At 66.3% G+C, this 22,483-nt stretch overlaps 1 protein-coding gene across 1 annotated transcript; it reads right to left on the reverse strand.

Annotated features, from left to right (window-relative positions):
- Positions 1 to 1,779: 1,779 nt before the first annotated feature.
- MKNK2 (MAPK interacting serine/threonine kinase 2) lies at positions 1,780 to 12,795 on the reverse strand. Its single transcript, XM_059388550.1, has 13 exons — positions 12,660 to 12,795; positions 9,398 to 9,485; positions 9,199 to 9,300; positions 9,016 to 9,113; positions 7,109 to 7,188; positions 6,813 to 6,886; positions 6,461 to 6,565; positions 6,298 to 6,353; positions 6,116 to 6,211; positions 5,538 to 5,732; positions 5,006 to 5,170; positions 4,212 to 4,255; positions 1,780 to 3,959 (listed from the first exon to the last, which is right to left on the reverse strand). The coding sequence occupies exons 1-13, from the start codon at positions 12,708 to 12,710 to the stop codon at positions 3,719 to 3,721; spliced, it is 1,395 nt and encodes a 464-aa protein (XP_059244533.1). The 5' UTR covers positions 12,711 to 12,795; the 3' UTR covers positions 1,780 to 3,718.
- Positions 12,796 to 22,483: the final 9,688 nt, after the last annotated feature.

Below are 22,483 nucleotides of genomic sequence, written 5' to 3' on the forward strand. Positions count from 1 at the left end.
CTCGGTTGACCCAGGTGGACACGGGGCCGGGGCATCACCAGCCTGGGAAAGGCTCCCAGTCCCTCCTGCTCCGGACTTTCTTGCCGCTCCTGGAGGAGGAAGAGGTGGGAGGGGCGGGGTCCGCCCGGAGGAAGCTGCAAGATCCGGTGGTCCCTGGTGCAGGCCCTGCCGGGGCGGAGGAGACAGGGAGAGGTCAGCGGCGGGGCCAGGCGGGGCTCAGTGCCACCCGGGAGGACGGGAGCTTGGCACGTGGCCCCCGGGGCTTGGTGCCAACACACAGGCCGGGCTGGGCAAGGGATAGGGGAGGGACCGGGCGATGGAGGGGGCGCTTGGCGGTGGGGGCGGGGGTCCTGGAGGGAGCAGGGTAGCTGTGGGGTCTCCAGAGACGTCTCTAGGGGCAGCTGGACAAATGCTGGGGGCGGGGGTTGGGTTTTCCTTCCCGTGCCAGGTACGGTGTGCTCCTGGCTGAGTCTGGCTTCCTTCCCAGGGAGGACGGGGCCCCTCCTGCCCAGGAGATCCCCGGGTCTGTGCCTGTCACCAGCCCAGAGAGTGCCCCTCTCTCCTGTGCCACATCCTGGGACTCCAGGAGCACCCGGGTCCCCTCCTGACGCAGGTCGCTATTGGTTCTCTCTCTGGCCTCCTGGCGCCCCCTGCCCTGGGCTGTCACCCCTCCCTGGGCTGGCTGCAGCTCACCAGGCCCTTTGGGTTGTGTCCCCACTCCACACAGTGACAAGATGGTCCTTCCAAAAATGACATCCGGGTGTGCCTGTGCCCTCTCCTGTCAGCAGTGTCCGTCCACGCAGGGACAGAGGTGACTGCTCACTGCAGCCCAGCTCACAGCACCCAAAAACGTGGGGACAAGCTGAGGACCACGGACCGGTGAACAGACACACGTGTCCCCCACACGCGACTGAGCGTCCCTCGGCCGGCAGCGGGAGCGAGGCACCGTCACGCTGCGGCCCCGGGACAGAGCTTGAGCCCACGCAGATGGCCCAGAAGTTCACACGGCTTGTAGGCGGCTGGGCACCTGCCACCTGCTCACGCCTTCCTCCTTCCTCGTGAGGCCGATCTCGGATCCCTGCTGGTCAGACGGGGAAGCTGAAGCAGCTGGTGACACCCTAAGGGGCCAGACGTCACAGCCCCTCCCCCACCCCACTGGCTCCCGCCTCCAGGAAGCCCTCCCTGATCCGCTCCCTCCCCGCCAGGATGCGAAGTCAGCCCTGGGCTATCTGGCACAGAGGCCTGCACGGAACAACAATCTGGGCAGGTTTGTAGGACTTTTTTCAAAACCCAACTTTTGGGGCGCCTGGGTGGCTCAGTGGGTTGGGCTGCTGCCTTCGGCTCGGGTCATGATCTCAGGGTCCTAGGATCGAGCCCCGCATCGGGCTCTCTGCTCCGCAGGGAGCCTGCTTCCCTCTCTCTCTCTGCCTGCTTGTGATCTCTGTCAAATAAATAAATATAATCTTAAAAAAAAAAAAAAAACCAACTTTTTGTTGGGTTGTGGCCTTCCAAGTCAGTGGCACTGCCAGCAGCTCTCGCTTCCTCCTCCCCAAGCTCAGACCGGCAGCAGCCCGGTGAGGGGGACGTGGGGAAGCGAGGGCCAGGGTCCAAGGCCAGGCTGCCCGGCAGCTTCCACTTCAGCCCCGTGAAGACGGCTCAGGGCACACCCCACCAGCAGCCCCCGCCCCCCCCCCACCTGTCCCCAGCCCGACTCACAGCCTCAACAGGGGTGAGAAATGGTTGGAGGCCACTTGTTACAAAACAGGAAACCAGGACACACAAGTTTTTATGACTTTTATTAAATCCTTACAAAACAATACAAAATTCCGGCATGGACAGTCGGTGTCCGGAAGATGAGCTGGATCAGTTCACCTGGTGCGGCGCTTAAAGTGCTTGGATGTGTTCCCCCCACTTTTAAAAAAACTTTTTTTTTTTTGTCTTTTTTACACATCTTAACATTGAACGTGGCCGTTCCCCTCCCCCAGCGTGGGGCGGCCTGGGGGCCAGGCGCATTCACAGTAACGGTTCTGACAGCCCCTCAGCTCCCACGGTCCCTGTGACGTGTGGCAGGCAGAGAAGTGGCTGTCCCACCTTTGGGAAGAAGGAACAAAGCTCCTCGCGGCTCGGCTTTCTAGAGTAAAACGGCCAAGGCGCCTGTGGCGGGCGGGGGCCTGCTTGTTTTTTACAAAAAGGCAGAATCCCCAGTTGCAAAATGTAGGATCACTGGTGGGCAAGAAACGGGGTGGGGCGGCCTCCCACGCCCCGAGGTCTTTGGAAAGGCCAGTCCACAGATCCGGGTGGGCGGGGGGGGGGCTGGAGGGGCGGCAGTCCCCACCAGCCACGGGAGACTGCCACAGAAACGGCATCTGGGCCCCCCCACCCACGAGACCCCACAACATTCAAGTATTCGAGAACAGGGAAGGAAGTCAACTGATGTCTGAAAAATTAACAGAACAGGACAAACTAGAAGCCGGAGAGCTTTCCAGGCCCTGGGCCGCTGTGGAGACCAGGCCAGACGCCGGGCCAGGCTGCTGGGCCTAGGGACCGCGGGGGGCCCTCCCCGGCGGGCAGCAGCGCGTGTGCGTAGAGAAGGGGAGCCTGTATTGCATAGTGTTTCCCGAGGAGGAGGAGGGGCATCGGTCTCCCCAGGCCTGCCAGACCCGACGTGTGAGCCCAGCGCCAAGGTGGGCAGAGGCGGGCACAGTGATTCCTGGTGCCCCGGAGGATGCCCCGGAGGATGCCGCGGCAGCAGCGGCCATTTTCCTGAAGGTGGGCGGGTCGAAACGCTGCCCTTGGGGGTGGAGGAGCTTCAGCAGGACCCCTGGGCGGGCCCTGGCTCTGCGGAGGAAGGGGGCTGATAGAGCTTCCACACCAGACCCCAAGGGCGACAAGGGGCGGGACATGGCCGCGGTCAGACTGAGCCCTGAGAAGGGGCACTCGGGTGCCCAGGGTGGGGGTCTCTGGAACCCCCACGTTGGCTGACGGGCGCCTGTCCAGCCCCTCCCACTTCCTCCGGCACCGCCATCCTGGGGGGGCAGCGGGTGCTCCCCCCACCCGGGGTCAGCTGCAGCTTAAGGTCAAGGTTTGAGAGAGCCCCGATTGTCAGTCCGAGGCGGGGGGTGGGTACAGCGGGCAGCCGTGGAGCCCACCTGCCCGCACCCAGGCCCCCTCCCGCCACAAGGGAGACCTGAGAAACCCCGCCCCACCCAGCCGCCAGGGTGTCTCTGGGGTGACGGGTAAGGAGCTGCTGGGTCACTGGGGGGAGGTGTGGGGCGGGCCCGTCCCTGAAATACTGTGCGGGCTGGGGAGGGGCGCGTTCCTGGGCCCCCAGCTCTGGAAGACGACGATCGCCTCCTCTCCTGAGTCGTGGCAGGGCGGGCGGGCGGGGACCTTTCACAGTACGGGCGAGCCTCGGGGCCGGGGCAGCAGGGACCCCCAAGCCCAGCCACACGCGGCCTCCCCTCTCCTCTCCCCGGCGCCTGCTTTGCTTTTAACACCTTTAAAGGGGGGGAGACATGGGGGTGGGCAGAAAAAAGGAGAAAAAACCCAACAGCAAAAACCTCACATAAAAAGACCCCCGGCTGAGCTCAGCGCCTCGGAGCCCAGCCAGAGAGGGCAGCCTGCGGGTCACCGGCTGGAAACAGCTTAAAAAACCTCTTCAGATTTGATGGGGCGGTGGGGGGAGGGGCGGGAGTGACCTATGTACAGGGGCGAGGGGTCACGCGTGGTCTCCCACCAGGACCACGGGGGCGGCGGACAGGCTGGCGCGCTGCCGCCGCTGGGCCAGCTTGCTCTGCGCGGGCGGGGACAGCTGCAGGCAGCGGGAGACCGCGCGGATGAGCACCGGCGGGCCCTGGCCCTCCGCCGCCGCCGCCGCGTCCTCCTCGCGCTGGGCCAGCTGCCGGTTCACCGCGATGGCCTCCGCGGCGAACGAGGTGAGCTCTTTGGCACAGCTGTTCCTGGGGAGGGGGCGGTCGCAGAGGTCGGCGGGGGGCTGCAGGCAGGCCCCAATCCCCTGGGCAGTACCCTGGGGGAGGGGCTGCAGCCTCCCACCGGGGCTCCGGCCGTCACCGACACCGGCACCGTCCCCAGCGGCACTCAGACGGCTCCCCAGCCCACGCACTTACAGAGAACTGCTTGTCTTTCTTGAACGCCCAACCTTAACCAACCCCCACTCAGTGCCCCCCCTCGGGACCCCCCCACAGCCTCACCTCTGCAGGACCATGGGTGTGGGCAGAGTGTTCTCCGGAGCGCACTGTGGGGACAGGACGGCCGGGGCTCAGGAGCAGCACCCAGGGGCGCCCCCGCGCCCAGCTGGCTGGGGCCAGGGGTCAAGGGGCGCACCTGCGGGAACTGAGCCAGGCCAAGGCGAGCGGGAGGGGGCGGAAGTCCAGCAGTGGCCCAGGGGACTGGCTCCCGCCCCCTCCCGTGTCCACTCCTGGGTCTCCTGACGTCCCAGAAGGGCACGGGTGCCTCTCCAGCGGCGAGCCCTGAGATGAGAGCCCCAGGCTTGGCTCCCTGGGGAGTCCCAGTGCAACTTCTATTTCTGGTTAAGACCCTTGCCCTTGTGCCCTCCTCGTCCTGCACTGGCAGCCAGGCTGGCTGACTGCGGGCCAGAAAACCAGCAGGCTCTCCCCAGCTGGGTGGGGACAGGGAGCTGAGCTGGGGGCTGGCAGGCTCTGCCAGAGACCTGGGTCCTGCCCGACCCCTGGACGACCTTGGCTTGCCGCTCCGGGCAGGTGGGCCAGGCCAGAAGAGGGCCCTGGTGCTTCTGGGGCACGAGGCCCAGCATTTCACCGAGTGGCACCAGCAATCCCAAGCCCTAGCTGGCAGCAACCGCTCCATCTCTGTGCTGTGCCCGGCCCAGACACGGGACAGAGCCCCGGACCCACGTGGTGGGCAGGAGCCACTGCGGCTCCCCAAGACTCCCGGACACTCACCCCAAGTCACTCCCCAGGCCCCCAGAGGCCGTGTGGAACAGGAGGCCCCCGTGGGGCCCACTCACCCCCTGCACCCAAGGGTGCTGCAGAACCTGGGCGGCGCTCAGCCTCTGCTTGGCGTCGCGGACAAGCAGCTTTGAGATGAGGTCTTTGGCAGCGAAGGAGATGTGGGCCCAGTCCTTCTCGGGAAACTCGTACTTGCCCTCCTGGATGCTCTCAAACAGCATGTTCTGTGGGGCAGGGGCCAAAGGAGCGAAGGGTCGGCTGCCGGGACCCGAGTTGGGCTCGCCGGCTTAGTGCTGAGCTCGGCCAGGGGCACCCCGGACACCAGCCGGCCTAACCCACGATCCGGACACGCCGAGGGGTGCGGCGGGTGCGGGGCCCTCGCGGGGCGCAGGGGGCGGGTGCGGGGCCCCCGCGGGGCGCAGGGGGCGGGTACGGGGCCCCAGCGGGGCGCAGGGGGCGGCTGCGGGGCGCACGGGGCTCAGGGGGCGGGTGTGGGGCCCCCACGGGGCGCAGGGGGGGGGCGGGGGGGCCCACGGGGCGGGTGTGGGGCCCCCACGGGGCGCAGGGGGCGGCTGCGGGACCCCCGCGCACCTGGCAGGCTGGGCAGGCCTCGCCGCGGTCCCAGCCGCAGTCGCTGCCGCAGTGGCCCACGAAGGGCGGGTAGCCGCTGAGCAGGATGTAGAGGATGACCCCCAGGCTCCAGAGGTCGCAGCGCTTGTCGTAGATGCTGGCTTCCTCACTGAAGGCCTCCACCACCTCGGGGGCCATGTACTCGGCCGAGCCGCACTGCGGGCGGGACCGGGCGTCAGGAGCCCGCGAGGGGGATGGGCGGCGGCGCAGGCCGGGACTTCCCGGCGTCACGTGAGGGCCCCCGCCGCAGGGTCACCGGGCCGCGGCGCCCAAAGCCCCGCCCCGCCCCCAGCCTGGCCAATCAGAGGCGGGCTAGGATGCCCACCCCGCCCCTCCACCCAATCAACAGGTGGCAGGTGCTCGGCCCGCCCCACCACCCAATCAGCAGCCGGGAGCCAGCCCCGCCCCGCCCTCTTCCGCGGGGCCAATCAGCGGCTGTTGCTAGGCAAAAAGCCCCAGCTCAGCGGCGCTGGGCCCGCAGCACCTCGAGGTTATGCAACCGCAGCCCCGGAGCGGGTCTGGGCGCGCCCGTGGCTCACCGGGGTGAGCAGCTCTGGAGTGGAGATTGGGGAGCAGTCCCCGTTGAGTTTGATGCCGCTGCCCAGGTCAAAGTCGCAGATCTTGACGGGGGAGACCTGCGAGGGGTGGGCAGAGGTCCTGAGGCGGGGGTCCCGCACCACCCCTGCCCCGGCCGCAGGGGGCAGCTCCCCAGCGCCCTCACCTGGTTGGGGTGCTCACACAGGATGTTTTCCGGCTTTAGGTCCCGGTGGGCGATGCCTGCAGAGAGAACCAGGGCGAGTCCGCGGGAGCATTTTCTGGGAGTCCCGGGGCAGGTGGAGCGGGCGCCAGGCGGGCCGGCCGCCCCCGGGGACCACCCCACACACCTTTGTTGTGCAGGAAGTCCAGGGCACTGGCCACGTCCTGCACCACCACGCTGGCCTCCAGCTCGTTGAAGTGCCGCCGCTTGTGGATGTGGCTCAGGATGGAGCCTGGAGCCAGGCCGCAGCGGAGGGAGAGCGCACACCGTCACCGGGGCGCCTCCAGGCCACTGCCCAGCAGCTCCCGCTCCCCCCCACAGGGACACTCTGACTCTGGCCTCCTGGGGCCCAAAGTCTGGACAGCAAGTTCAGACGCCACAAGCCATGCACAGGAGGGGCGGCTCTGAGAAATCCTGCTGGTGGCCCAGCCCACAGCCCATTACAACCCAGCGGGAAGGGTCTCCCGGGCCCCACGTACCGCCCCGCATCTTCTCAAACACCAGGTAGAAGCGATCCTCCTCCTCAAAGAACTCTATCAGCTCTAGAACATTCCTGGGGCACAGGGAGTTGGAGAGGCAGGAGAGGAGAAAGGCTTCCTGAGGCCCCTGTGCACCGACCCCTCCCCATCCCTGCCTGCCCCCAGGAGACCCTGCCTATAGGGACACACTGGACGCTGCTCCTGAAATGCTTGCTGGGGATGACGAGCTATTCAGGCCCATTCATCCACGGAGAGCTGGCTCTGGGCCCAGTGTGTGGCAAGGTGGGTCACATTACCTGTGTCCCTGGCACTGGTACAGTGTCTCCACCTCCCGGAAAACCCGACTCCGAATGTGGCCCGGCTGCTTCTCGATGATCTGGAAGGGGGAGGGGCAGGAGCCAGAGCAGCTGCGTCAGCCAGACCCTCCAAGGCCCACAGGGCCCCTACCCAAAATTCACCCTGTGCCATGCCTAGGACCCCGTTAGCTCTTAAATCTTAAGTTCTAAAAAACTGAGTTCTTCTGGGGCCCAGAATTCGCCCGTAGTCAGAACTATGGCGTCACCACAGCTTGGGGGGAGGGAGGGACAACATGTTTCCCAAGTGGCACCAGGAGAGAAACAAGCAAGCCAGAGAGAGAAGAGTTGAGCTGCGCCTTCTCCACTCCTGACCCCGCAGGCCTCGGGGGCATGTCTGGGGTCTGGGACTCCTACGGAATGCCCCTTCAGGGTGTCAAGGTCCCTGGAACTGGGCAGCCTCCCCTCCCTGACTAGGACACTGGGTGGCCACTGAGTGGGCTCCCAACCCACCCAGGAGACTGGAGGGGCCTCGGGGTGCCTGGCCACCGGCCATGCTGTCCCTGCCTGCCTCAGTGCCAAGTCTCACCTCTGGTTTCACGACTGTCTGGGCAGCTGCCTGGGGTCCCCCAGGCCGCCCAGATGGGCCCTCCTGCCAACGAGCAGGCACAGTCCCCTGGGACTCAGCCTCAAGAAGCCAGCTTCTGCCCCCAATCCCCTCAGGCACCCAGGAGCTCTGAGAACCGGAGGGTGCCCCAGCCATCTTCGCTCCCAGAAGCGGGGACAGAAGGTGTCTGCTGGCTCTTTCCGGGTAGCCCTGGCCCCCACTGGGGACCTCTCCCCAGGCTGGATCTCTGGCCCCCTCTCCCTGGGCCAGTGAGGCAGGTGAGGTCACCCCCCGGCCCAGAGTTCCCCGTCCGGCACACCTGCCTGGTGGGGGAGGAACACGGTGTGCCCCCCCCAGCTCATTCTTGCAGCAGGCAGGCGTGATGGCCACTTGCTGCCAGGGCCCAGCCCGTGCCCTGTGCCACCTGTCTGGTGACAAGCACCTGTGCCGAGAGGCAGAGCCACCAGATTCCAGGGCCTCCTGACACAGCGCCAGCAGCCACCTCCTCTGGAGGAGCTCTGGGCAGTCTGGCTAGGACCTGCCTTCGTGGAGGAAAACGTAAGCCCCGCATTTACGGGAGGCCCACACAGCAGCGTGAGAAAGCCGCAGTGCCCAACAGGGATAGGGAGCCAGGCTGCCCGGCAGGGTCCCGAGCAGGAAAGCCCCCAGTGCAGCAAGTGTTGGAGGCAAACCATCCAGTGCCCGCGGCGCCTGGTCCCCTGTCCTGGGCTGCCAGCCTCCTCAGACCCCACCCCACCCAGAGGCAGGGTCACCACGGATCACTGGAAAGATTCTCAGAACACAGGGTCACACTACCTGGCCAAGGAACACAAGTTTTCCAGACCACCTGGCCACACCGTGGGTCAGGGGCCACCCGGGAACACCCAAGAGGTCCTTCTGGGCCTGCCCTGGTTTCCCCATATGTTAAGCCTCCTCGGGCCCCAAGTAAAGCGTGGCCTTTTCATCTTTGTGACCAGCGTGAAGAGCCACTTGTCACTCCTGAGGAATGGCACGAGGGACCCAGCAGACAAGAGCCAGCTCTGACCGAAGCCCCCAGCCGCCTGGTAGGGAGCTGGTGCTCGTGGTCACTTCCTGCCCAGCCTTGGGGGCTCAGGCCAGTCTGACCTAGATTCCCAGGGGTGGCCTGACTCACTGGCCCTAAGGCCATTTTTAGACACTAGTTTCCCCAGCTGCTGGCCCAGGGGCTCAAACGCCAGCTCCCTCCTCCCGCCACCCTCCGCCGGTGCCAGATCCCAGGCGCTGCGGGCAGAGGGGCGGGGGCCGCCCGGGCGCTGGCGCTCACCTTGACCGCGTACTCCTGGTTAGTGATGAGGTTGACACAGGTCTGCACTCGGGCATGGGCGCCCTCCCCGAGCACGTCCTCCTGTAGCTGGTAGACGTCTATGGAGCGGGAGGGGGTCGTGAGAACTGCCCCAGGCCGGCCCCCATCTCGCTCCCCGCCCCGCCCCCGCTGGCGCCCACTCACCCTCGAACCTGCCCGAGAAGCTGTCGGTGGCGCGGCACCGCTTCTTCTTCTTGCCCCTCTTCTTGGCGTCCGGGATGTCGATGGGCTGGCTCGCGGGCATATCTGTACTGGGAGACCCGGAGGTGAGGCCCACCCTGCCCAGTAGGCAGCGGCCCCCCCGCGGCTCCCGGGGAAGCCCCCCTCCCTCTCGGGGCCTCACCAGGGCGGGCAGGGCGCTCCAGGCTGAAATCGGTCTCCCCGTGACGGGTCTGGTCTAAGGAGAAGGCCAGCTCGAAAGGATTCTGCCCCTGTAGGAGCAGGAGAGGCGAGAGCACTCAGGCCCCGCCCAGAGCGGCCCACCCTGTGTCCACATTCAAGGGGAACAAAGCCTGACTTTCCCGGACTGTGAGGAAATGGTCTCCACTCCCCCCACCACCGAGCCCAGGGCCCTTGGGGCGTCCAGGAAGGCGCTGCGGTGTGGGGAGGGCCCGTGAGCGGGCAGAGGGCTGGGCGTGAGTCACCGTGGTGCCCAGGCCGCGCCTCACACCTTGGTTGTTCACCGCTGCAGAATGGGGACGAGCTCCCTAGCCCGGCTGGCCCCCGGCGCTGCCCAGGATCAAAGGCAGCAAGGCCGTCCGTGGGAGGGGCCGAGTCACCGGCTTCCAGGCGGGCTTCCCAGCAGGGGCGGCCCCGCCGCTTTCCCACGGCCTCCCACGCAAGGCCCTGGTCTTTCCGGTCTCAGTTTCCCTCTGCTGAACGGGCAGCCACTGCCCTCCTGGCCACATACTGCTCCCTCTGTGGCTCCACTGTCACCGGTCCCACAGGGTCACTCCCCCAGACTCTGCAGGCTCACAAAATGGGCCTCCAAGGCCTCGGGAGAGAGTGTCAACCCCGGCCACCCTCAGCCTGGCCCTGCCCAGGCCACAGCCGGCACCATCCTGTTTCACCCCCGGACAGAGCCCCTCACAGGCCCCCGCGCCCAGCCACGAGAGTGGCCCCGTGACAGAGAGGCCCACTCGAGGCTGCCCACCAGCCCCCATGACTGGGGAAGGAAGGCGCCTGGGGGTTGGTCCCGTATGCCCCACAGGACGGCTGGAACCACTCTCTGCAGAGCACACGGTCCAGGCTGAGGACAGACAGCCCGGGCATGAGGTGTGCGGCCTTGGAGGCTGAGGCACAGCCAGGTTCCCTCAGGAGCTGCCTCTAACTCAGCTCCCCGCTCGCCAGCAGTCTAGGCGGCTGGGGCCTCGGGTGGGCATGGGGGCGCCTCTGCTGCACGCTACTGCTGCTGCTGCTGGGTGACCCGGGCCCGGCCACTGGCCCTCCCTGGGCCTCCTGACAAGTGGGGCCATTATCTGGCTGGTGGGTCATGCAGAGAAGAAAGTCCAGGGAAGCCCTAGAGAGACCCCGAGGGGCCCGGAGCTGGGCCAGATTCCTACAGACAGGACGCCCGGAAGCCAGGCCGGCAGCAGAGGGGGGAGGCGGAGGTCAGCGGGAGCGGCTGCAGAACACGCAGGGGCCCCCGCAGCCTCCCCGCCCGCCCTGCAGATAGTTGCGAGGAGGCCCGGGCTGGCAGGGGACCGGGGAGAAGGGAGACCTCCTGCCAGCCTGCTCAGGGCTCGTCCGCTGGCCCAGCCCGGCCCGCTGAGGGCTCCGGCCCCTGTGGGGAGGCAGGCGGACAGCAGGCTGGAGCGCCAGCAATCAGCTCACCGTAAGACTCCGCCCCAGGCGCCAGGTTACTCCTCGCACCGGGAAGGAGGGGCTCCAGGTAACCCCATGAAGGGGCGATAAGACAAGAGGCCCCCACTCAGCAGCCAACACCGTCACCCGCCAGCCACCTCACCTTGGGCCAGTGACCTCAGCCCCAGGCCCGACAGACATCTGTAGGGGACACGGAGGGACGGCGCGGGGCCCCGAGGTGCCTCCTGGGTCCCCTCGCCGCCCTCAGACGCCTGTCCCGGCCTCTTACATGGAGACCGCAAGAGTGACCAGGCCGCCCCCTGTCCTCATCACTGTGTGCTGGGGGGACCCAGGCCAAACCCCTGCTCTTTCCGGGTCTCCGATTTCCCAGCTTACAATGGGGGAAGTGTGTTGGGAGATGGCTGCCAGAAGCCTGTCCCTGCTGAGCTGCTGCTGGACAGTGGGGGGGAGGGAGCTGGCCCCAGCCCAAGAGAGCAACCTTAGCGTGCCGGGACAGTCCTAGAGTAGCTGGGAGGGCCACCTCGGAGCGGAGGCTCCCCGTCCAGTGTCCAGTGCTCCTCCCGCCCCCTCCGCACTCCCGGTCGGTCGTCCCACCTGGGCGAAGCGATGTGGGCGGACTGGGCCGTGGGCGGGCCTCAGGCCGGCCTCAGGCCTCCAGTCAGCAGGCCTTGGCAGGAGGCAGCTGGAACCATCCGGAAAGTTCGAGTTTGCTTTGGCCGCGGTGCGGGCCCCTCACATGGACCCTGTCTCAGCTACTGGCCAGCACCAGGAGGGGACAGACCACTGCCAGTGCTATCTCAGGTCCACCCCCCCAACTTCAGCCCAGCCCTGGACACCTGGATGTGCCAAGGCTATTGCTGCCCTGGGGTGTGGGGGGTAAGTGCACAGATGACAGGCGTGTGGGCAGGGGTGGGGCACGCTGGCCCGAGATGCTGGCTGGACAGGCCTGGGAGTTCTAACCCAAACAGTCTCAGCTCGCTCCTCCCACCCCGGTGCGCCGTGCGCCTGTGTACACACACACACACACACACACACACGCGTGCGCACGCCTGCACACACGCCCAGGTCCTGCCTTCTTTACAGGGCAACAGGTCCCTGCCCAAGGAGGCCCGGGGAAGCCATTACATAACGCGGCTGGCGGGGTGGGGCGGCCGTTGACATCACTGCGTCCCCTGAGCCAGCCCTGCGGGGCCCCAGCCCAGCACCTGCCCGCCCCCCCTCCCCAGACTTGCTCATCGGAGACCAGGACTCGGCGGCAGCCGCGGGGGCCACCGCAGAAACTTCCCGTTCCCACAGGAAATAGCACTTGGGCCTGGAGTGTCTGGGAGGGGCAGGGCTGGGGGGGCAGCCAATCCGCTCCCCCGTTCGGCAGACCACCTAGGAGGGCTTTTGGGGACCTGCAGCCCCACCTCAGATCCCTGGAGGAAACACCCCACAGACCCACAGGCTGAGGGCGCAGACAGCTGGACTGCGGCCTGCTGGGCTCCCTGGCTGGGGTTTGCAGGGGACAAACAGCCAGGTGCCCCTAGGCTGCGGCCCCGGCCCCACTTGGGCTTCTTGGAGGAAACACCCCACAGTCCCCAAGGTGCTGGGGCCTGGCCTGTGGCCCACTGACCGCCCCCCACCACCAGTGCACACCCGGTTGGGGCAGCCCCAGACGCAGGGCGAAGGGCAGGCACGAGCCCCGGAGTTGGGGGGATCCTGGGGGGGGGGGCTACGCGCCCCCCACCGGCCACTGGACCGGTCCAGCCCCAGGCGACCCCAAGCCCCCCGGCCCTCACCTTGAACGAACGGTGGAAGCCCTGAAGTTCGGCTGTTTTCTTCTGCACCATCTTCTGTCCGGGCCCCGCCAGCGGGGGAGGGGACGGCGGGCCCGGGGGGGCGGCCCGTGGGCGGGGGGCGGCCGGGGAAGGGACCCTGCAGGCGGGAGCAGACAAAGGAGAGCGTGAGTGGCTGCGGCCAGAGCGCCGGGAGCCCGGGCCGCCGACGCTCCGCGGGGCCCGATCCCCGAGACCCGGTCGGGGCCGGGCCAGGGTCGCTGGGCCGCACTCACCGGGGTCGGGCTCGGGCCGGGGCCGGGGCCGGGGTCGGGGTCGGGGTCGGACTGCCGCCGCCGCCGCCGCCCGAGACACGCAGCCCGGAGCCCGCTGCGCGGACCGCGCGGGGAACAGCGCCGCCACCGCCGCCACCACCGCGGACTCCTCCGCCTGGGCCGCAGCCGCCGCCGCCGCTGAGAGGAGCCGGGCGCACCGCCCCGCCGCCGCCTTTATAGGCCAGGCTTCGCCCCGCCCCACACGCATGCCCCGCCCCCGCCCGCCCCTCCCACACGCGCTCGGCCGGGGCGGGGCCGGAGGGCCCTTCGGGCCCAGGGCGGCTGCGCACTCGGGCCGTGAGGGTGTCCGCGCGCCTGCGCGGTGAGGTGCGCGGGGCTTCGGGGGAAGGATCCGGGAGGGTTGCTGACCGTTGCCGGCAGGGGTGTGGGTGGTGGAGGGGCTGCCTGCGGCCCTGGGAGGCCCGTGGGTCCCTGGCGCCGAGCTGGAGCCGCGCTCTGCGCTGTGGCCATACCCCCAGGAAGCCGGCCAGGGCTTGGGATACACGGACTGCTTTGGGCGACTTCCCTTTCCTAGAACATACATGGCTCTCTCTTGCAGCTTTCCAATGCCAGAACGTGCTGTGGCTCTGTCTTGATTGATCCCACAAGCTGCCATGACCCCCTGGTGCCTCTCCCTGATTCTGGATCTGGCTGTCCTGCTGGTGCACCCCAAAAGGCTTTGAGCCCCAGCTGCCTCCTCCAGGGAGCCCCCCAGTGGGTTGCCCTGTAGTTGGCCGAGAAAGGGAACCACTGGGATGGGGGCTGAGATCTATGAAAGACCTTCCCTCAGTCCTGCAAAGGAACGTTTTAGAGAGAGCAGGGGCCCAGAACTAAGAAAGAGCCCAAAGGGTGGGGGCAGCCAGGACGGGCGGTTTTTTGTTGCCCCCCAACCCCCGCCCTGACCGGGACTTGGGTAGAATCAGTCCTTCCTGAGCTAGGCCAGCTCCCTGTCCCCAAAGACTCTCCGTACCCTGGGCACACGGAAGTGCGTGTTTGTGGGCTGGACCAACCTCGCAGCCCTCCACGCTGCTTGTCGGACTAGAGGCTTTCTGCCTCCCCAGCCAGGCCCCACTGACGTGAAGCTGAATGGTCCCCTTCTAATGGGGCAGCCTCTATGTGCCCCCTGCCAAGACCACACCTGACCTCAGCCAGCACTAGCCCCCCACCCCATCTCCGCCCCCTGCGTGCGTGTGTGTGTGTGTGTGTGTGTGTGTGTAGACACACAGGTCTCCAGGTGCCTGGGGTGGGGCGGTCAGACCTGCTTGCCTGGGAGAAGTCGCCTCATTCTTCCTCCCTCCTCTGCCAGCTGTTCCCTCCCACCCCTGCCCTCAGGCCAGGGCCCTCTCTGTGCCCTGCTGGGTCAGGTGGGTCTGGAAGGGCCACTGTCCTTCCTCAGAAGCTCAACTCCAGGACAGCACAGATTTGTCCATGGGCCGTCTAGAGCCCAACACAGGGCCTGGGACACGGCAAGTGCTTCCTGAATACAGCTGAAAAGACTGGGTGTGTTTGAGTGTGTTTGCACATGTGTGTGCAAAGGGGTGTGTGTCTGTGTCTGCGTGTACAGGGGTTGAAGGGTGTTAACTTCTCACACACCAGGAGACTTCAAACAGCAGAAATTTCTGCTGTCCGATTCTGGAGACCAGGAGTCTGAAATCAAGGTCGAGGCGGGGCCACACCCTCCCGGAAGGTTCCCAGGGAGGATCCTTCCTGCTTCTCCCGGCTTCCCGGGCATCCGGGCGGCTGGCAGTCCTCGAGAGTGCCACAGTCCCTAGGCCCCCAGAGGCCTTGCCCGGGTCCCCGCCCCCGCCTTCAGGCAGCTGTCTGCTTGGCAACTCTGCCCTCACCCTTCCCATACAACCTCATCTTAATATTCATTAAGGCCCTCTGTCCAGATGCCACATTCACAGGTTCCAAGGGTTGGGTCCCGGGGACTGCGATTCAATCCACAGCAGTGAAGAAGGTCCACACCGCAGGCTGGGTGTTTAGCCATGTTCACCCTCCCGTGCGGACCTGCGGGGGTTGCCATTCACACGGACCTCGGGGAACAGACACGAACGAAGCCCTGCCCTTGGCCCGTCTTCCCAGGGGCAGCCAAGCTCAGGTCCTGGGGTCCTGATCCTGGAGCCTGGCTGGTGGGGGAGGGGGCAGGCTTGTCCCCAGCTCTGGGCGCTGTTCAGACAAGCGGCCTCACCCGTACACAGCCCGCACAGCTGCTTCCTCCGCGGGCGCCGTGCTGTAGATGGGAAGAAGGGGCGGGGGTGCTGGCCCCTACCTCTGGGGTCTTTTTTTTTTTCTTTTTTTAAGATTTTATTTATTTATTTGACAGACAGAGATCACAAGTAGGCTGAAAGGCAGGCAGAGAGAGAGGAAGGGAAGCAGACTCCCCACTGAGCAGAGAGCCCAATATGGGGCTCGATCCCAGGACCCTGGGATCATGACCCGAGCCGAAGGCAGAGGCTTTAACCCACTGAGCCACCCAGGCGCCCCACCTCTGGGATCTTTCCCGCAGAGGCCCGCCCTAGGCACTAGTGACATAGGGGCTGATCACTCTCTGTGGGGGCCATCCTGGGCACTGTGGCCCCCACCCACCTGATGCACCAGCACCCCCAGTGATGACAACCACAAATGTCCCCGGGCCTTACCAGGTATTCCTGCGGGGGGGGGGGCAGGCTCACACACCCCAAGGGACCCCCTGCTTCTGCCCATCCAGTGAGCAGAGTCCTGTAACCCCCTGCCCTGTGGGACAGCAGATGGGGACCACGAGGGGAGCATACCCTTCTGTGAAAGCTGGCGGGGGTGGGGATCGCAGTGTGCACAGGGCCTGTCCCCACGGGAGGGGCTGTGTGTGATGGGTACATGGGCACGGGCTTCTGTGCACAGCTCGAGGAGCGCACATGTGTATGTCCGTTGCTGATAGCGTGGTGCCCAGTTAGTCCACACACATCCCCTGAGCAGGTCAGGGCCGACGCCCACCCCCAACCGAGGGTTCTTTTTTTTTTTTAAAGATTTTATTTATTTATTTGACAGAGAGAGATCACAAGTAGGCAGAGAGGCAGGCAGAGAGAGAGAGAGAGGGAAGCAGGCTCCCTGCTGAGCAGAGAGCCCGATGTGGGACTCGATCCCAGGACCCTGAGATCATGACCTGAGCCGAAGGCAGCGGCCTAACCCACTGAGCCACCCAGGCACCCCCAACCGAGGGTTCTGAGACCCCAGGTCTGAGCCCCAGGTCTGACCCTGGGACAGGGGCCTGTGAGTGCCTGACTTGCGCTGAACAAGGAGAGGGAGCCAGGCCCACCCCAGCCTGGCCTGCTCTAGGGGCGATGGGGGCTGCCAGTGGGAATGGGGAAGTGGAGGGACCTCTGGGCCCAGCCTGCGTGCTCGCAGACCCAAGCCCCGTCCTGCTGCAGGCCAGCTGCAGACCCAGCCAGCCAGTCTTCCTCCTCCAGGAAGGCCCTGTTCCTAGGCCAAGCTCCCAGAAGTGCTGGGTGCCCAGGGGCCAGGGAGGGAAAGGGGGCCCGGGGTATCTGCCGGCTACCCTGCCCACCTCTCCTTGGACCCCAGGTTCCTCTGACCTGCCCTGGGGGGTGGGAGGTGGTCTGCCAGGCACATGAGGCTGGAAGACCAGGTCTGGGCCCCGCCCCCACACCTGCCCAGCTCCTGGCGGTCATCAGTGGCGCACAGGGAAGAGAGAGCCAGTGCGCAGGCAGGTAGGGTCCAGGGCTCCCCCAGACCCCTGAGGAGACACCGGGCGGGTCCTGACTTCTCCCCCTTAGGGCCCCTGCTTCCCCCTGCCTCCTTTGAGCCAGGAGGCATGCTGGCTGTGATGGGCGGTGTCCCTTCTGGCAGGGCCCTCCCTGGCCTGGCTAAGCAGCCAGAGCCCTGGGGTGCGGGGGGCTTGAGTGTGCAGTGTTGACTTCCTGGGCAGTGTCTGGGGGAATCCAGGAAGCTCAGGCCTCCACGACCCAGCAGACAGAGCTCCCAGATTGAGCCAAGACTACAGAACACCCAGTTACATTTGAAATCTCAGATAAACAAGGAATATTTTTCAGTGAAGGCATAAGTATATCCCAAACAGCTAAACAGTTATTCATTGTTTACGCGAAATTGGAATGGCACCTGGTGTCCTGTATTTTACCTGACAGCCCTATGGGAGGCAATGGCTAAGACCTTTCTTCCCCAACACTAAAAACAAGGTCCCAGTTTGACGTGCGTGCGAGTATGGCCAGATTTGGGCGTGCACGTGTGTCTGCGCACGTTTGGAGAAGCGCGGAGCCTGGATCTGTGCAGGGCAGAGCCTGTGCACACGTGGGAGCTGAGTGGCGGTGTGTGCACACACAGGAGAGCGCACCGGGGGCCTGTGCGTGGGGCTGGGGGCCTAGCAGACGGTGCGTAGACAGTGCTGGGACCACTGCAGTACCCTCACAAGTCAGTACCTTTGGGGGAAGGGCTGGGCCTCTCCCTCATTTGCTCAGAGCCAGGCCCCTGACTCACAGAGGGACCCAGGGCTACCCTAAAGCCCTGAGCTGGTGTGGGAGGACCGGGGTCGCAGTGTGGCTTCTAAGGAGGATCCTGGTGTTGGGGTAAGGACTGGCATTTGGAGTAAGGGTGGCTGTGGGCATAGGGACAAGTGGCGCCCCACCTGGCCTGTACCCTCCCCTCATATTCCCTCCTGTCTGGCCCTCCATGGACAGGAACCCCCAAGCTCCAGGAGCACCCCAGACCCAGTGGGGGGTCACGAGCTGGGGCTTCTGGCTGTGGGGCCATGCAGCAGGGACGTCTGATGCAAGTGGCTGTAAGTGTCCCTTCCTGCTGACTGACTCACAGCCCGCTCCATTCCGGTGGCTCAGCAGTCCTGGGGATGGAGCCAGGGCGGCCGTCCTCCATGGGCGTGGGGGAGGGAGGGAGAAGAGAAAGCAGGAGTGGGTGTGGCCAGGAGTCCTGGGCTGCCCCGCCTGCTTGGCTGTGGGTGCCTCAGCCGCCATGTGTCCTGCCTCCCATGGATCGGTCACTGGAAGTCCCCAAGGTGGGGGCAGGGGTGGGGCTGGGGGCAGGCAGGGCCGGCCCAGCATCTGGCCAAGGGCCACCACTCTGCCCCAGTGTTGGAGGATGGGGCCCTTGGCCTGTGATCTTTTTTTTTTTTTTTAACTTACTGGTCAGAGACAGAGCACAGGCAGGCAAAGTGGCAGGCAGAGGCAGAGGGAGAAGCAGGCTCCCTGCGGAGCAAGGAGTCCGATGCGGAACTCAATCCCAAGACGCCGGGATCCTGACCTGAGCCGAGGGCAGCCACTTAACCGACTGAGCCACCCAGGCCTCCCTGGCCTGTGATCTTGTTTCCTCTCTGCCCCGTCCTCCAAGGCAGTGGACACGCAGGTGGCTCCTGGAAAGCCAGATCTCCCACTACCAGCTGACCTGCCCAACAATAACCTGGGGCGTCATGTACAAGAGCCCCCAGTTTTGGGAGGGGCCGGGGCTTTCAGGCATGTGTGCAGGTCCTGGGAGGGACACGGCCATGGGAGCACAAAGAGGACAGGTGATGGAGTAGGCAGGGAAAAGGGGGCAGTCGTGGGGGGAAGCCCAATGCTGGCAGGCCACACCACTCAGGTCGCCTAGCCCAGGGTCTCGCCCAGAGTGGGCTCCATGCTGCAGAAAGTTCAGGCCTGTCCCGGGGTCAGCGGACAGCCTGTCCTCATGCCTGTCATTATGAAATCTAGTGACAGAAGGAACTTGCAAATGAGATTAAGGACCCCGAGGTCGGGATTCCTGGGGGCCCTGTGTCCTCCTGAGGTTCTCAGGGGAGGGAGGCGGTGGGTGGGCGTCCCAGAGATGGGCAGACCCACACTGCTGGTGGGGAGGATGGAGCCCAGCCCTGCCCACGCCAGGGTTTTATTTTTCCTGTATTTCTTTTTTAAGGTTTTATTTATTTATTTGACAGAGATCACAAGTAGGCAGGGGGAGGGGACGAGGGTCCCTGCGAGCAAAGAGCCCAATGCGGGGCTCCATCCCAGGACCCTGAGACCATGACTCGAGCCCCCGGGCGCCCCGCACGCCAGGGCTTTAGCCTGCGAGTCCTGCGTGGGATTCCCGACCTCGGCAAGGGTCACAGACTCGACTTCCGTCATCTGAAGGCCCCGAATCTGCTGATGCCCACAGCGGCCGCAGGGCTCTCCCAGGCACGGACGCCTCGCCGGCCACTCTGGGCCCAGCCGGGGGAGGCAGGTGCAGCCGGGCGCAGGGCGCAGGGCCGCGGGCACCAAGTGCGGCAGCGGCCGCGGCGGGGGCCCCCGGACGCCGGAGCGGGGGCCCCTCCCCCAGGGCGGGATCAGGTCGCGCGGCCCAATGCTCCGGCGGACCCGCCGCCTCCGAGCGCCCCCGCCCTCGGCAGCCGCACGCCCGCGGCGCTCAGCCAGTTCCCACGCCGCCCCCGTGGCCCCTCCTCCTCGACCGCACGGCGGGGCCTCGCCCGGGGCTGGCGGGCGACGAGCGCGCCGGCGGAGGGCAGAGGGGACGCCGGGATCCCGGCCCCGCGCCCTGGGGACTCGCGGCCGCCGCGCCTGCGCCCTGGACCCGGCGCCGGGCCCCGCGGCCCCCCGGCGAGAGCGGTTGCCGGGCAACGCATTTGCGTCACCGAACCTGGCGCGGCGCCGGGCTCGCGAGCTGTGGACGAGGAGGCCCCGGAGCTGGGCCAATAGGATTGCAGGGACTGAGCGCGAGGGGCGTGGTGAGGCGCAGAGTCCAGCCAATGGGATTGTTGGCCTCAGGGCCAAGCAAGGAGGGCCGCGCCCCTTGTAAACCGACCGCGCTCCTCCCTCGGCGCCCGAGGTCAGGACCCGGGGCGCGGCCGGCCACCCCGGGGCTCCTTCGTGACGCGGCGCGCGAGGGGCGATCCGCAGCCCGCCGCTTCCCTGCAGGGGAACCCTGCATTTATGCGGCGCCACGGTGTGCACTGAGCCGTCAGACCGCGGGGGGGCAGGACCGCCCGGGCCTGGGCCCCGCGCCCGCCGCGCTCACCCCGGGCCGGGAGACGGCCTTTGCCAGGACTCCGCCACCTGCAGGTCAGGGAGGTCGTCCCTGGGCCTCGGGCCCCAGTGCTCGGGCCCCAGCGGGAAGCAGAGGGTCCCTGCGGGCTCTGACGGCCGGAGCCCGCGGCCACCGTGTTCCTCCACCCCGCCAACGGAAGCACAAACCAGGGGCAAGAAGGGGCGCTGGCCGACCAGGGGCGCAGGCAGCAGCAGAAGCGACCCCCAGCTCCTCACCGCGTCCCGCGATCTGAGCCTGCAGTGCAGCCCGCGGTGGCCCGCAAGGACGGGAGGGATCTGAGGCCAGCGCCCCTGCCCGGCTGCCCTAAAGAATAGGACTGGCGTCAGAGGGGCGGCAGGACCCAGAGATTTGGGGAGGAGGGGACACCGAGCAGGGCAGGGGCCCCTGGCCATGTCAGACTTTGGCCTGTGGACGCAGCTTCCCCCAGTGTCCTTCCTTCCTGTCCCTCCATCCCCCACCCCAGCCTCCTTGGACTGCGCTCCCTAGACTGTCCTGCGGTGGTCCTGTTCCCTGGCCTCCAGGACGCTGGCTTGAGGGGAAAATGGGTGGGGGCACCTGAAAACCCTCAGTTCAAGTTCTGCAACTCGTTCAAAATGACGTAAAATGGAAAGAAGCCCACCAGGACGCCTGGGTCGCTCGGGGGTGGGTTTCGGCTCAGGCTGTGGCCCTGGGGCCTTGGGGTCGAGCCCTGCATTGGGGTCCCTGTTGATCAGAATCGGCTTCTCCCTCTGCCTCGGCTGCTCCCCCTGGTCGTGCTCTCCCTCTGTGAAATACATGAAATCTCTTTAAAAATTACTAAATGGAAAGGCACACCACTATCAAGGTATTGAAGACCTATTTTTGTACTGGGGAGAGCGTGCAGGGGAGGGGCGGCTGCCGAGGGAGAGTGAGAATCTCAAGCGGACACTGCACTGTCATTGAAGCCCAATGTGGGGCTCTGTCTCGCCACCCCGAGGTCACAACCTGAGCCCAAACAGAGTCAGCCGCCCATCCGGCCACGCCACCCAGACACCCCTGTTGTTAAGAATTTCTAAATATTGTTGTCCATACCCCTTGCTGACCGGTAAAAGATGACCCGGTCAGTGCAGCTGGACGTGTCCCTGAGGTTCCGTCCACCGGTTCTAGAAGCTGTCCCTGCTTCTGGGCCGGCTGTGGCTGGGGAGTGCTGTGGGGCACCTGGCCCACCAAGGCCCGCCTGCTCCGCTGGTCATGGTCTCCATGCTCCCCCAGGGTCCCCAGCCCGGGGGGAGCTCCTCCACCTGCCCAGGATTCTGAAGGGCCCGTGGAGGTGCCCCTACAGCGGGCTCGCTGTCCCCTGGGGTCCAGCCTGCATGCTGAGGATCGTGAAAGTGGAGGTAGGGGCAGGACCTCTGGGAGCTGGCCAAGACCGGAAAATGATTCTTTGCTGGAGCGTCCAGAAACCAGAGGCCCTGCCTGCAGCTGGAGACCTGAGTGGGATTTCGAACCCCAGTACATGTGCAGCCCCAGCAAAACACGAGGCCCTCAGCCCAGGCTGACCCCGAGGGATGAGGTTTGCCCGGCCGTCCGCAGCCGCTGGGACACACCAGCACAACCCCCGGGCAGCCCGGCGCACAGAGTGGGCCGTGGGGTCCTCCAGGACCCCCGTCAGAATGCTTGTTCTTGCCTTGGCCTGGCTGCCGGCAGGTGGTCCCGGCTGATCCCGGAGCTGAGCTGGATCTGCTCCCGCGAGGGCAGGAAAAGGCCAGAGGGTCCCACAGAGTACAGGGACCCAGGGCCGGGGCTGCCCCTGGTGCCGCGAGAGACCGGGGCCTTGCTGGGGGCACCCAGCCATGCCATCCCTCACGGAGGCCGGGACTGGGGCCCGGGGCCTGGTGAGGGGGAGAACCAGCAGTGTGGTAAGTTGGCCCTGGGGGTCCATGGGCGGGGGGACAGGGACCTGACCTTCTCCGTGTCCCTGTAAAGTGCTAGAACAGGCCGCATATCACCAGTGTGAGATTCAGGCCAACCCAGCGGCTGCTGGGAGCTCGGACAGACCCGGGGCTGGCAGCAAATGCGGGGGGAGGGGGCCCGCCTCCCCCAGGGTCTGCTCAGGACAGAAAGAGCTGTTGCCCCGGGGGGCCTTCCTGGGAGCAGGATTCCCATGCAGGGACGGGGGCCCTCAGCAGGGTCAGCATAGCCGAGCAGCTGCGTTTGTTTTTCACCCGCTGTCTTTGGTTTGGAAAGAAGTGCCCATGGCTCCAGAAATATCTAGGAACGCACCCCCACCCCCAACCGGGTGGTGACCGGCAGGGGCAGCAGAGGTCAGCAGACTGTAAACAGTGGCTTCAAAACAGCAGACCGCACAGAACTCTGCCCGTGGCTCCGGACGGCACAGGTGGCGGCAGCCCCGAACTCTGACAGTCACAGGCACATAGCGTGTCCCCCACGCACGGGAACGACCACGGACCGGAGCGGGGCCCCCACACGCCGCTCCGGGAACAGACCCCGAGCCCA

Source organism: Mustela nigripes, chromosome 2 (assembly GCF_022355385.1).
Source record: "Mustela nigripes isolate SB6536 chromosome 2, MUSNIG.SB6536, whole genome shotgun sequence".
Classification (NCBI taxonomy): Eukaryota; Metazoa; Chordata; class Mammalia; order Carnivora; family Mustelidae; genus Mustela; species Mustela nigripes.

Coding starts and splice junctions, on each gene's coding strand:
- MKNK2 (XM_059388550.1), bottom strand. CDS start 12,710: ATGGTGCAGAAGAAAACAGCCGAACTTCAGGGCTTCCACCGTTCGTTC. Junction 5,733..6,115: donor CTCCAGAGCTGCTCACCCCG/GTGAGCCACGGG, acceptor TCCCGCCCGCAG/TGCGGCTCGGCCGAGTACAT. Junction 5,171..5,537: donor AGGCCTGCCCAGCCTGCCAG/GTGCGCGGGGGT, acceptor CCTGCCCCACAG/AACATGCTGTTTGAGAGCAT.